The sequence below is a fragment of the Alnus glutinosa genome, chromosome 14 (genome assembly GCF_958979055.1).
Source record: "Alnus glutinosa chromosome 14, dhAlnGlut1.1, whole genome shotgun sequence".
Classification (NCBI taxonomy): Eukaryota; Viridiplantae; Streptophyta; class Magnoliopsida; order Fagales; family Betulaceae; genus Alnus; species Alnus glutinosa.
The window spans coordinates 24,312,204-24,325,872 of NC_084899.1; the positions used below are offsets into that span (position 1 = coordinate 24,312,204).

Consider the following 13,669-nt stretch of genomic DNA (forward strand, 5'->3'; position numbering starts at 1 on the left):
AACTGGTTTCTAACTAATTTTTACAAATTAGTTTAATAAAGTGACGTGTTCTTAAAGCATACGTGAAGCATATGCCTTCTTATTAAAACACATGTTTCTCGCATGCTAATTGACAATTTATTAGACTGTGAGGCATCTTATAGTCACAAAGCTCATCCTAATGTGACATGCAATTTGCATAAATCTGAAAAGCGCATAAGAAACAGATAGTAAATAAGTTAGAGCATTCAACAAAAAAATGACTAACCTGAAGATAGGTCTGCTTGTGAATTATTTTAGTCCTGCTAAAGGAAAATTTCATTGATTGCCTTTGTTTCAGGCGTCATTTTGATAGGGCTAACCTGAAGATAAGTTCCATTTTGATAGAGTACCCAGAAGAAAAGAATATTAAAATGTTTGTCAACAAATGTAATACGTTGCGATTGTAGTAATAACAGATTCAGGAATCAAGTTAAAGCATTTAATCTACCAAGTCTCACTCACTTACCCAAAAAAAAAAAAAAAAAACCCATGTGAAAGCATATTCTGATCATCATATAACAGAGCAAGAAGCAAATTAACCAAAATATTACTGTTATCCACGAATTACTAATGCTCTGCCAAAAGCCTGCTCCTTTATCCCAATTGTCAAATCAAGTGGGCTGAATAAGTGCTGGAAATATGCGGGAAGCCCAAAAATCGTGTGGAAAAGAAACAGTAACAAAGCAAACCCAGAAATCGTCAATAAAAGAACGGCAACAACAACCACAAATGTTCTGGCTGTTAGTGGTGAACAAAGACAGGTTTTCATTTCCACTTTAACATAATTCAACCATCAAACACAATGAAGTCTAAACATCTTTACAATGAAAGCATATCAGTTTCTCATGACAGTAAGTCAGTAACTATTATGGGCGTGGGGGAATGAATTTTCTGTACGATTGAATCTATAATTTCCAGCCCATGGATCTGATTTTGTTACAAAGTTTGATTCAAAAACATAAAGAGATAAAATGGTACAATCGCTTTATAGCCCCAAAAGTTGGGAATCCACCCACTGCAAGATTTACAACTGTTTCCTTTTCTTCTCCAAATAAAAGTGATTCCGCTGGAAGTTCAGGATTGCCCAAAGGAAATGCCGAAAACCAATCTCCGGCCAAAGAACAGAAGGAGAGTACAAGGAACAGTATGCACTCTGCCAGAGAAGAAAATTGCTCAAGCGGGTCACACCAGAAGTACGGATTAAGATATCAGAATCAGGTGCAACTGCCATATACATATGTTTTTCAACATCTATTAACTTAATAAGGTTCTCCCTTCCATCCCTTTCATTCCATCCAAGTTGAATTAAGCCATATCCAGATCCGCTTGTATTCAATATACTAATCTCCTCCCACTTTTCTTCACATGATTTTTGTACAGCATGCACAATCTCATTGGTGGAAGTGTAAGCAACACATATTGACAACACTGCTTTGGAGTTTTTGGCAGTGGCCATCATAGCCCTCTCTGCTGCCAACCTGACCGGTTCACTTAACAGTTCTAGGTTCCCTAAAAAGTGAACCCTAACTCCATAGCGGTTTACTATGCTCTCTTCCTTGATTAACCCTTCAATTTTTTCCTGCATCAGATCCATCAAAGATTGAACTTCTTCGGGATGTCGTTTGAAATTATCAATGCTGAAGGCATAAATTGTTACATATCGCACACCCAACTCGTAGCAGTACTTGAGCATGGACATAAGAGCTAAAAATCCAACCCTATGTCCGATCCCTTCCATTAAATCCCGTTTTTTACCATATCTACGATTTCCATCCATGATGAACGCAATATGATTAGGAATGGAGCCAACAGATAGAACACAAAAAATACACCTGCGCAGGAAAGTAACCAAGTTCCCCCAGATCTGGTTTATTCTACTCCCACCACCTTTCTCCATCCTAAAACCCTGTATAAATGCTAAATCTCAGGACCAAAAGAACCTGTCAGTACACAATAGAACTTCAGTTTTCTTTTTGTTAAAATAACAAAGTTACATCATCAAAAAGCCCATATAAATAAGTTTGTATAATATACACCAAAGACGGTGTACCTAATTGACTACTAATTCCATACAGCTCACCAGCTGTTTAGAGACCTCTGATCAGAGCAGCATAACATTCTTCAATAGGTACAAATTTTCCATAATTGGATGAGCTACTTGAGCAAGAGCGTATAGATTATTTACTTAATCAAACAGTAATTCAAGGGATTTTTGACAAACCTGGCTTATTCTGATAAGAAGCAACAGAAAGGAAATACCAGTGCTATGTGCAGCCAGCTATAACAAGGCTTTACGCATTTCTTGTTCCAATTTCTGCCTAAGGCAAGCCATCAACCATTACCAAGTCGCACACAACTCATGTATATTTTGACCAAGAAACAGACCCAAAACCATGATATTGCAGACAAAAAAAGAGCTAGCTCAATTAAAAATGTGGGCAACCCGGACTAACTGTAACGACCCACCCCTAATGACACAATATTGTCCGCTTTTGGCTCCCTCGAATCAGACTTCCTAGAAGGTCACCCATCTTGGTACTGCTCTCGCAGAAGCACGCTTAACTGCGGAGTTCTGATAGGTTCATGACCATCATGGCTTTAAAACGCGTTGTGTCATAAATGGTGCATTTATACATATAAGCACATCCTCATTCCCAGGCGATGTGAGACGTCACAATCACCCTCTCTTTGGACCCAGCGTCCCCGCTGGCGTCCCTCATTGGGCTTGTGCACGCTCCCACTATCTCAGGCTGGGCAATGGCTCTGATACCATTTGTAACGACCCACCATTTGTAACAACCCACCCTTTATGACATAACGCGTTTTAAAGCCGTGATGGTATGAACTTATCAGAACTCCGCAGTTAAGTGTGCTTCTGCGAGAGTAATCACAGGATGGGTGACATCCTGGGAAGTCTGGTTTGGGAAGCCAAAAGCGGACATGTGTCATTGGGGTGGGTCGTTACACTAACACTCTCCCAATGCATAATGTAGCATTTATAAGTGACAAAACCAACAGATTGTTGTACTGATTTGATCGAAAACAATAAGAATAAAAGAATGAACTCAAACTAAATGCAAGGAAAATCAAACAAAGCAAAGAATTACCAAACCAACATGTGTGTTGCATCAATCCAATTAAATTGGATATTTGCCGATTATGCATTCAACAAACACAAACAAAACGGATAGAATAGCAGAAGTTGGCATCCAAACGCGACAACAAAACAAATTTACTCAATTGCAATGACCAGGCCATCAAAGAAAAATATCATCAAAATACCATAACAGCAATGACAAGAAACTCAACATGGACAACAAGTAAACGCATCAAAGAAAATGACAGTATCAATCATTTGGCAGAACCTCATTCATAACCCAGACATATCGCCAGCTTTTTCGATAAAAAATAGAAAGTTTTTGGAATCCAAAATAAAGTTAAATTAGAGCACAAAGGCGAACAAACAATAACAACTCAGGCATCAATTAAAACCAAACTAAATCTAAAATTTTGAAATGTGCAAATCCCAAAGATGCAAATATAATCAGCTAAGCAAGAGATAAATTTACTGCAAATTTGCGCGAAACAATACAAAGTGTCTGATATCCTTTAACCTAAGGGGTAGCTCAGTTCGAATATCCCCCTCCCTCTCCCTTGGGGCCAATTACTTATCAAAAAAAAAGTGTGTGATATCCTTTGCCAGCAACTCGAACTTGGCGCAGTTTCAATCAGATATATAAAGAGCACAGATCAAATTCAAATACATTAATATGAAAATCATGCACTACTACTGTCAAAATCAAATTCATGGATCTGTTTGGATCTAAAGAAAACGCAGGAGAGCAAAAGAAAAGAAAAAACGAAAGGTTCTGAATCCGATTTTCGTTTTCTATATTTGATTTTCTCGGCAAACAAACAGAGTGTTAAGAAATCAGAGAGAATTTGTTACCTGTATGTAGAGAGATCGGACGAGCGAGAGTGAGAAAGAGACTACAGATTAGATGATGTATTTATGTTGATAAATAAATTGTATAAAATGTAAACTCATATATAAATTACATGTTTATCAAGCATCTACTGGAAGAAAAAATATCTAGATATTTATAATTTATAGTTATATAAAAAAGAAAACTTTATAAATAAAAAAAAAAAAAAAAAAAAATACACGTAATTTCCTCACCCTATCAATTAGATATAATACGTTTATAATTTTTGTACAACTCTAACAAATTTTTTTAAAGATCAACCATTAAATATTTATGACTCACATGTAAGAAGACAGATCCAATGCTTGATCATAAAAAAAATTGTTAAAGTCGTGTAAAAATTGTACGAAAGTTGTACAACAATCATTTCTCAACTATCAATTGTGTCAATCTTCCCTCCCCTTAAACTACCGTAAAATGTCAGTGTCCCCTTTTAATGACAAAATACACTTCATAAAATTATTTAAAAAGTTATACAAAAAAAAATTAAAAATTAAAAATTAAAACAAAATAATAATAATAATAATAATAACAACGGGTTAGAAGCAATTTTTCCTAAAAAGAAATTCAATTCCCATATAATTATTAAAAATTAAATTTAATGGTCAATACTGAAACAACAATATTTAATTTCACGAAAGCTCCACATGGCATGTTGTGCGAGATAAAATTAGATTATATAAGTGGTGTCAGGAAATTCTGATTGTAATTATCCATTGAACAATGTATTTTGCACAACTTTTATATCATTTTTGTTCAATTTTAACTATTATTTTTATGATCAATTATTTGATTTGTTTTCTTAAATGTGAGCCGTAAATATTTAATGGTTGATCTTAAAAAAAAATTGTTAAGAGTTATATAAAAATTGTGCAAAAATTGTGCAAGAAAAATTACTCTTAGCCATTTTACAAAATTCTGTAGGTGTGACTAATACATCATTAAATTGGGATTTTGGTGCTGTAATTTAGTTGTGTAAATCGTCCAATATGATAGGACACTGGGCAAATAATACTCTTATTCTGTATCTGTATTTGCACTTTGTAAATAGTGAATTTTAGTAATCACATATGGATTTTTTGAAATCTGCCCATAACCGCACATGTGCGGGCAGTTATATTTTTGTATTATCTACCGGTGACATCCCCTTTTCATTTTGGGCTACTTTTAGGCTCTTTTTTTTTTTTTTTTTTTTTTTTTAATTCAATTTACACACACATATATATAACCGGTTACTCGGTTATTAATCGGATTTCTAAAATCCTTTAACCGGTAACTGCAATCGGCCTAGACGGTTATCTGGTTGCGGTTATTTCCAATTAGCGGTTGTTGGTGATTATTAACGGTTAATAACCGCCCGATTGTACACTCCTAGAGGATTCCTTGATATTATGATACATAAATTTATAAGAGATGGGAGTCATGGGGTACACTATTTAGGGTAGGTGAGTTCTGCATTTTTAGCTGTTTGGAGCAGGTAGGCCCATGAATAAGGATCTCCAGCAATTTAATTTGGACAGCACATATGAGAGAGCTCACATTGGATTCATAAGCTCGAGTAGGTGGCTCCTAAAATTTATTTGGACATGAAATTTCATATGGGCTCTCTCATAATGTGCTGCCCTTGCCGGAAATCCCAATCGAGGCTTCATAGTCACCTCTCTTATGAAATTTGAACAGCTTAATAACAAAGAATCTCAATCTGCAAGTTACTGACACCAAACCAGAATATCCTACAATTCACTGTCTACAATTAAAGCAGTCAAATTGCAGGAGATCTACCATTTTTGAAGATAAATGCTCCTTTTGTTTTTAGGTTGAAGATAGGTACTCTACCCCTTACTATCATTGCACCATTCTATGCAGACCAAAAAAAATTGAAGTATGGACATCACAGTTTTTTTGTAAGCAATGCTATTATTGAAGTTTATCTTATAATTAATAACATAAAAAAAAAAAAAAAAAAAAAAAAAAAAAAAAAAAAAAAAATTCCAGATCATTGAAAATGTTGTAACAATATAAAGCATGCTAGTAGAGCTCGATCAACTGCTCAAATATTCCAAGTAAGCCTCTTAAGCTGACCTAAATGATCAATTAATATAAGTTGACCATGACTATATATATATATCATACCAGCACTACAAGACCTCCAATGCACAATTCCACATGCATATTTGCATCAAGGATCGGACTACGTGGTGCCAATAATAAACTAAACAAAAACCAACAAGTTGCTATTATTTTGCAAGAAATTTTCGTCTTTTTTGGTGGGATTCTTGGCATGGCCAACTTGCCACACGTTAGATCGATTTACGGTTTCCTCTCTATTTCTCCTTTGGATCCCCATAGATGATACCTTCTTTTTGTCTATGGAGAATCCCGGCCAGATCCAATTGATCGAAGACCCATATATATGCGGTATCTCCTATAGTTTCATCGTCGAGTACTACAGTTTACAATGCATATAGACAATACCCAAAGCAGTCCATAGACATAGACTGGTGTTCCCCAAATGATCGGGAATTTTATAAGACAATATTGAATGTTAATATTGCACTAAGTTAATATTTATGATTACCACGGCTATATATGGGCTAAGTATTTTTTATTTTATTTTTTTTTAAAAAAAGTAAATATGCATACTTAGGGTTAAATACGTTTTTAGTCTATACCTGAGTTTTGGAAACTTTATTTTTTGATTATTGAGTTTCAATTCGCATCACAGATAGTACCTCAATTTTGGGAAAAGACCAAACTAGTACCTCAGTCAAGTTTTCCGTCCAAAAACTAACTGTCTACCAGGTGTCAACCCCTGAGGATTGACACGTGTTTTAGTATAATAATAATAATAAAAAAATTTAAAAAAAAAAAGAAGAAAAAGAAGCCTCTTGACCAGTTTGGGGTGACTGAACCACTCCATGGGAGATGGTTTGGCCACCCCATGGCAAAAAAAAAAAAAAAAATTGTTCAAGGGTTTTGGCCCTTGGGGATGGCTGAACCACCCTCAAGGGCTACAGGGGTGGTTCAGCCACCCCAAACCGGTCTCCACCCCCTTGGCCAAAATGGGGGTGGCCAAGGAGCCACCCCTCTTCTTTTTCTTTTTTCTTTAATTTTTTTTTTTTTGTATATGTTTGTAATTCATTCTTAAATATTTTTTGTTTTTTATTTTTTATACTAAAACCCGTGTCAATCCGACACCTAGCGGGCCGTTAGTTTTTAGACGAAAAATTTGACTAAGGTATTAATTTGATCTTTTCTCAAAACTGAGGTACCATTTGTGATGCGAATTGAAGTTCAGGTACCAAAAACTAAAGTTTTCAAAACTCAAGTATTAAAAACGTATTTAACCCTAATATTTATGATCACTGTCATTGTTATATTTGTCACTTGTCGTGTCCTATTTTGAAAACAAAATGGTGAAGGTGCCAACAAATCAATGAATGCCGTTGTAAAGTATGAAACCAATAATGATTATTTGATAATATATACTTTTTTTTTCTTCTACTTTTGTTTTTAATTTTTTTTTCAAAACAAAAATATTAACAAACAACTCAAGATACAAAACACTCAAAAACTACTTTCAGATTTATGCCACGTCATAACGTACACTTTTTCAAACAAAAAACACCCTCTAAAAAACATTAACAAATGAAGTCTTGTGTGTTCTTTTTTATTGGAAAATGTTATTTGCATATCTTTTAGGGTTAAATATCCCATACATATATATATATATATATATATATATATATATATATATATATATATATATATATATATATTGAAACTAACGACATGTATCACATGTAACACTTTTTGAAACTAAGATTGCGGTTTGATGCAAGGCCAAATTATAGGTATCTCTGAGATATTTAACCGTATCTTTTATTCAAACTTTTTTGTATATGTATCTAATATGTGGTTTATTTTAAATTAAACTAATGTGATAGCTAAATGTGATATTAAAGATGTAGATATGAGGGACGTACGAGGAAAATCGTTAAATTGATCTTTGTAATTTGACATTGTGATAAATAGATACACCGGTGTCAAAATAAATTAATAAATAATTTATTGTGGTATGCAATGATACATATGTAACAAATAAGTCATTTTGAATAAAGTTTCATAATTTTTTTTTTTTTTGACATAATCCTTATTAAATTACAAATTTACCATCAAATAAAAAAAAGTTTGGGTTAGGGTGGCATGGTGCATGGGTGGCCGAACCATTCCAATGATCAACCAGACGGGATGACTGAACCACCCCTAAAGACCTTAGAGTATTTAGACCACCCCATAATCCCACTCCTAAGGTCATATATAGAATTAGTTCAAATACCACCATTGGTCAAATATGGAGTGGTTTGTACCACTCCAAAGCCATGGGGTGGCCAAATCACCCCAAAGACCTTGGGGTGGTTAGTCACCCTCTCTAGTCGATTATATGAATAGTTGGCCAATCTAGCTAGCGGTTATGGAGTGGTTGACCACCTTAACCCTTCTTTTTATATAATTTTTATTTATAATTTCATAATAACTATGATAAAAAAGGATGACCAAAATTTACACGACGAATTTATTTGTTACATATCTATACAATATGGAGTTATTTGTTTATCTTGAAATTTCAAAACCTCGTAGGATCCCTTTGTCAGAAGGTCAAAACCTCATTAATCAATTTAGCAATTTTTCCAAACATTTATATTATCTTGGAAGGGCTTAACATACAATTTTAGAAAGGCAAACAAATCTATAAATGAATACACAAGTACAAAGTTAACCAATCATGATGATATGGACGTGACAATATTGCATTAATCATGAAAGATATATATCTTTAAATTTTTGTTTTTAGCTTATATTTGGGTTAGGCCTGCACATCAAAATAAACGTACGTACGTACTGCCTTATAACAAGGGAGGGAGTTAACAACAAATCTAGACAGCCCTATTTGCAAAATGAAATGATCAGCCTGATTGGTTTTGCATGGAAGAACATTGAGCTCCTCAAGTCTCTTTTGTAATTGACTTCATACATCGATTTTGATGAGTATAGGAATGCAAAATTACTATTTATCTTAAAAGTTTAAATTGATAAAAAATAATAAATTTAATGATCACTTAATTAATATTTTAACACTTTCCGTTACGTACAGGTTTAAACTCTTATTCAATAAATGAGATTCAACACGTGAAATATTTAATTAAAATAAAAGATAAACTAAAATGAAATTGTTTGCGACCAACTTTTTTGTAGTACTCTTGATGCTAATCTCAAAAGTAATTAAACTAGGCCACTTAGGGTCACTAAAATGGTCAATTACATTCACCTGTTGACCTTAATGACTCATTTATTTACAAGTTGGAATGCTTTGAAAGTTTCTAGATGTGTTAATTATCATGCACATATATGCGTTAGCTAATTAAGTAAGCAGCTTAATTCTCACGTTCTGTTTGGAAGCATCTTATAGAATCTACAATTCTCTGTTCCATTTAGATCAAGAGTAAAAAATATCTCACTTGTAATCCTTTTTCCTTCATCAATTAGGAAAAGAAAAAAGAAAAACATTCATCAGTTGACCTCAATTAAAGATAAAATAACAATAACTATTGTAAGCTTGCCTCATATAATAAGCAACGACCCACATGTACCAATGACTCCCTAAGAAGAGACACTACACAAGCTTTAATTGCTTTTCAAGAATATACACGTTCCTCATTGAACATGTTGACAATAGAAAATGCTTTAAATGTATTTCCATTTGAAAGGAAACAGTAACTTGTCTGGTACTGATCGATGATGGTATATCACTGAACCTGGTTTGCTAGAAGCTGCTTAATTGTTTCAGGTTGCATCCTCTTGAATCTTTCAATCTTCAGAATGCTTCTCAATGCATCTTTTTGCAGGTTTAATTAAATAATTAATGGCCGGGGTGATTACCATTAACTCTTCTGAGATTTTGTATATATAGTCTTGCAAGTACAGATATGAAATCAACACAATAATGGCTCCTTCATTCTTTGACATCCCATTCAGCAACTCCTTAATTAATAAATAATCGTGATGGTGATATATATACCACCGTACTGATTAAGTCACCCTCTTTTTGCATTATCACAATGACCAAGAATCAATAATATTCTCTTCTTTCAATAACATGGCGACTAGCTAAAGGGAAAAAATCATCATGAATCTAGGTCAAAATTATTATGTCAATTTCTTACCGGTCGTCTACCTTGATTTCAATACATCATATCAGGCCGGTAATTTTTGATACGTGACTTGAGAAGTTAAACATAAAATTAGAGAATTATAATTAAAGAATATAATCCGTTTAGTTAAATTAATGAACCGAATTAGAATTGAGTTAATTATAAAGTTTTATATTAATGTGACTTAAACTCGACGTGCAGAACATAAATTGCCACATGTGCTTTCTCAAATCTGCTTTCAAATCTCTACATGGCGATCGTTTAGTGCTCTCTTCTATCCTTTTAGGTCGTAAAAATTGGCTAGCTTGCATTTGTCAAAGGGATTAGCTTTCAGGTGCAAGCTAGAAAAAGACATAATAATGGGTATTGATGAGATATATAACTGAAAATACCTTGTCGGCCGGTGATTATCGGTTTTGTTTTTTTTTTTTTTTTAATAATAATAATAAAAAAAAAATCAAAAAAAAAAATCAAAAATTTTGGTCAATCCCTACACGTTTCTGAAATAAGCAAAAGAGCGTTTTTAAGCATGTCTTCCTAGCTTCTCGAAGAACTCAATATTGTTTACCTAGAAAATTAAAGCTTTTCTTCAGTAAAAGGACTGGATTCGTGGTACTGTTATTATTATAATTATTGTATCAACTGTCCATGCATGTGGATTGCTTATTATATAAGCGGCAAACTTGCAATCGTTTTACTAATGACCCATGTTCAACCAATCAACCATCCTTGCTTTACAGCCAATATTAAAGCCCCTATAAAAGTTCTGTAATATTCAGAGATCGATTGACGTGGAGATCACCATGGATCAGAAATTTCTTTCAAGCTGGCCTAATCTTCAATTCGTTCCTGAATCTTTTGTGCACCCACCAGAGAAAAGACCCGGCAAGCTGCTTGTTGCTCAAACGTGTAAAACAATTCCTGTTCTTGATCTTCAAGGTCATGATCATACCCAAATCGTTCAGCATATTATGAAATCTACCAAAGAGTTTGGATTCTTCCAGGTTAGTTTTTTTCCTCCCTTTGCTTTCTTTTATCTTCTCAGAAAATAAAAGGCAAAATTTTCTTAAAAGTTCTTTGAAAAGGATGTAGTTTTTTTGTAGTTTTTAGGCCCGACTTCTATGAGTATGTTCCTTTTTCGGGTAACTTTAGTTTATATAAAACAGGCCATAAATCATGGAGTTTCCAAGAAATTAATGGATGAAGCAATGGATGTTTTCAAACAATTCCATTCCATGCCTGCAAAGGAGAAGGCTAGCCAACGCTCCAAGGACCCCAATAGAAGCTGCAAGTTCTACACAAGCAGTCAAAATTACACAGCTGAGGAGGTTCACTACTGGAGGGATGCACTAACACACCCTTGTTATCCTTTAGAGGAATGCATGCAATTTTGGCCTGAAAAGCCATCTACTTACAGGTAATTAATGCATGGAAGATATATGTACAAATAAATATAAATTTTGATATTTCAAAATTAAACTTCTGCATGCAATGAATCTAATCATGTTTTTATTGGCAATATACGATCAGGAAGGTTGTTGGGGAATATGTGATACAAGTTAGAAGGTTTGGTGAGAAAATTTTGGAGATGCTTTGTGAAGGATTGGGACTTAGCAGCAATTATTTGAGTGGGGGGCTGAGTGGAAATCCTGAGCTGTTGGTTAATCACTATCCACCATGCCCAGACCCAAGCTTAACCTTAGGACTAGCCAATCACAAGGACCCAAGCCTCATTACCATATTACTTCAAGAAGAAAATGGACTTCAAGTTTTCAAAGATGGTCAATGGATTGGGGTTGAGCCTCTTCCTCATTCGTTCGTGGTCAACGTAGGCTATGTTTTACAGGTATATATATATATATATATATATATATATGGCCATCCCTTGTAATAACTTCTTGTATGTCCCCCCCCCCCCCCCCTCTTTAATTTCTTTATTTTTCTCAATTAATTGCCTTTTTTGTTTAGTTCCATCTGCATGTTTAAATTATAATACTCCATTGTCGACTAAAATTGAAAAGAATGGCCAGAATCTGTTGTTTCCATCCTTCTACGTGCAGAGGTTATACCAAATAAATAATTCATGTTTTTTTTTTTCTTTTTTTGGGTCGGGGGTACTCTAATATTGGAGATTCATTGTTCCTGTGGATAACAAAATGGGAGATATATAGCTCTCTCCGTTTTGAAGTCCTTGCTCGAGGTATTTATAGTATTTACAACAATTTTCTTATAAATTAATGTGACTTTTTGCAATTAGTAAATTAAAAATACTCAATCATATATAATTGAGAAGTCAATTTTTTTGTCAAATTATTTCAATAATTATGGATTATCACGTTAGTTTGTCTATGACTTAAGTAAAAATTGTAGTACCTTGTCAGCACTCCCTTTGGTAATTGTGTTTAACTCATACCAAACAATCTATGAATTTCTTATATATATTTATATATATCACCTAATATAAGTAATTGTAACTTGCATGTTTAACTCATGACAAATTCCACTATATATATATCTGCTTTTTTATTAGATCATCAGCAATGGGAAGCTTAAAGGTGCTGAACATCGAGCAGTGACAAATTCAAGCTTTGCTCGAACATCTGCTGCTTTCTTCATTTATCCTTCTAATGATAGCCTTATAGAGCCTGCAAAAGCTCTGACAAATGCATGCGATCCCCCGCTCTATAGAGCCATGCAATTTAAAGATTTTCGAAGGAACTTCTTATGTAGGGCCGCCAACGCTGAATTAGTGCTGCAGTTTATAAGCTCCAAGCAGAGCTAGCTAGGTAGCTCATGAAGCAAGAGAAGAAGAAGAAGAAGAAGCTGTTCTCTTTGGCACTAGACATGGCTCTTCTTTGTAAAAAGTTGACACTATATTGTGTTACTGAATAACAACTCCTCGACTGGCTTATATATGCATGCAATCTGCTAAGATTACGTACGCAGAGTTCGACGATGGCATCAACAAGATTGTGATAGAGATCTAGCAGCCTTAGATTATGGTTTGGTATATATTTATCATGCTGCAAACTAGCTACATGCATATATACAAATGTTATGAATAAATACAATGGAGTACTGTACATTGATTTACTTATATGTTATCATAAATAAATAAAGTTGAAAATATGCATGCGACCAAGTATTTGTGAGAGTGACCAGAGTACTGATTTAAAAAGAAACTACTGGCTCTTTTTTAGGGATTCTATGTACGTTTATATAATGGGAGTCATATTAGTAATTCAAGAAGATATATATATATATATATATATATATATATATATATATATATATATATATATATATATATACGAATTAATATTTAAATTTATTTTTTAAACTGAAGCAAGGTAAACCATGAACGAAAAAACATTGAACAATGTAACATGTAGTACTGGATTATGGTGGGTGTGTGTAACGTACGTTACATGCGTTTTGTGTGCTGAATTA

The 13,669-nt window shown here is 33.9% G+C and overlaps 2 protein-coding genes across 8 annotated transcripts; one reads left to right on the forward strand and one right to left on the reverse strand.

Moving 5' to 3' along the window:
* Nucleotides 1-814: 814 nt before the first annotated feature.
* LOC133857636 (dehydrodolichyl diphosphate synthase CPT3) lies at nt 815-4,080 on the reverse strand. 7 transcript variants are annotated; one of them, XM_062292916.1, is made up of 4 exons: nt 3,971-4,059; nt 2,243-2,335; nt 2,072-2,140; nt 815-1,961 (listed from the first exon to the last, which is right to left on the reverse strand). In XM_062292916.1, exon 4 carries the CDS (start codon nt 1,916-1,918, stop codon nt 1,046-1,048), a length of 873 nt encoding a protein of 290 aa, XP_062148900.1. In that variant the 5' UTR covers nt 1,919-1,961; nt 2,072-2,140; nt 2,243-2,335; nt 3,971-4,059; the 3' UTR covers nt 815-1,045. The 7 variants fall into 7 exon arrangements, with proteins under 7 accessions (XP_062148900.1, XP_062148903.1, XP_062148899.1 ...); XM_062292919.1 differs by having other exon boundaries at nt 2,102-2,140; nt 2,243-2,339; nt 3,971-4,031; XM_062292915.1 differs by having other exon boundaries at nt 2,243-2,339; nt 3,971-4,031.
* Nucleotides 4,081-10,871: 6,791 nt separating this feature from the next.
* On the forward strand, nt 10,872-13,314 carry LOC133857516 (hyoscyamine 6-dioxygenase-like). The gene is made up of 4 exons (XM_062292781.1): nt 10,872-11,223; nt 11,386-11,636; nt 11,750-12,065; nt 12,750-13,314. The coding sequence occupies exons 1-4, from the start codon at nt 11,023-11,025 to the stop codon at nt 12,999-13,001; spliced, it is 1,020 nt and encodes a 339-aa protein (XP_062148765.1). The 5' UTR covers nt 10,872-11,022; the 3' UTR covers nt 13,002-13,314.
* The last annotated feature ends 355 nt before the right edge of the window (nt 13,315-13,669 follow it).

Excerpts from the sequence above, each read along its gene's own strand:
- LOC133857636 (XM_062292920.1), bottom strand. The coding sequence starts at position 1,918 with ATGGAGAAAGGTGGTGGGAGTAGAATAAACCAGATCTGGGGGAACTTG.
- LOC133857516 (XM_062292781.1), top strand. The coding sequence starts at position 11,023 with ATGGATCAGAAATTTCTTTCAAGCTGGCCTAATCTTCAATTCGTTCCT. Across the intron at positions 11,224-11,385 it reads AAGAGTTTGGATTCTTCCAG|GCCATAAATCATGGAGTTTC; the intron begins GTTAGTTTTTTT and ends TATATAAAACAG. Across the intron at positions 12,066-12,749 it reads ACGTAGGCTATGTTTTACAG|ATCATCAGCAATGGGAAGCT; the intron begins GTATATATATAT and ends CTTTTTTATTAG.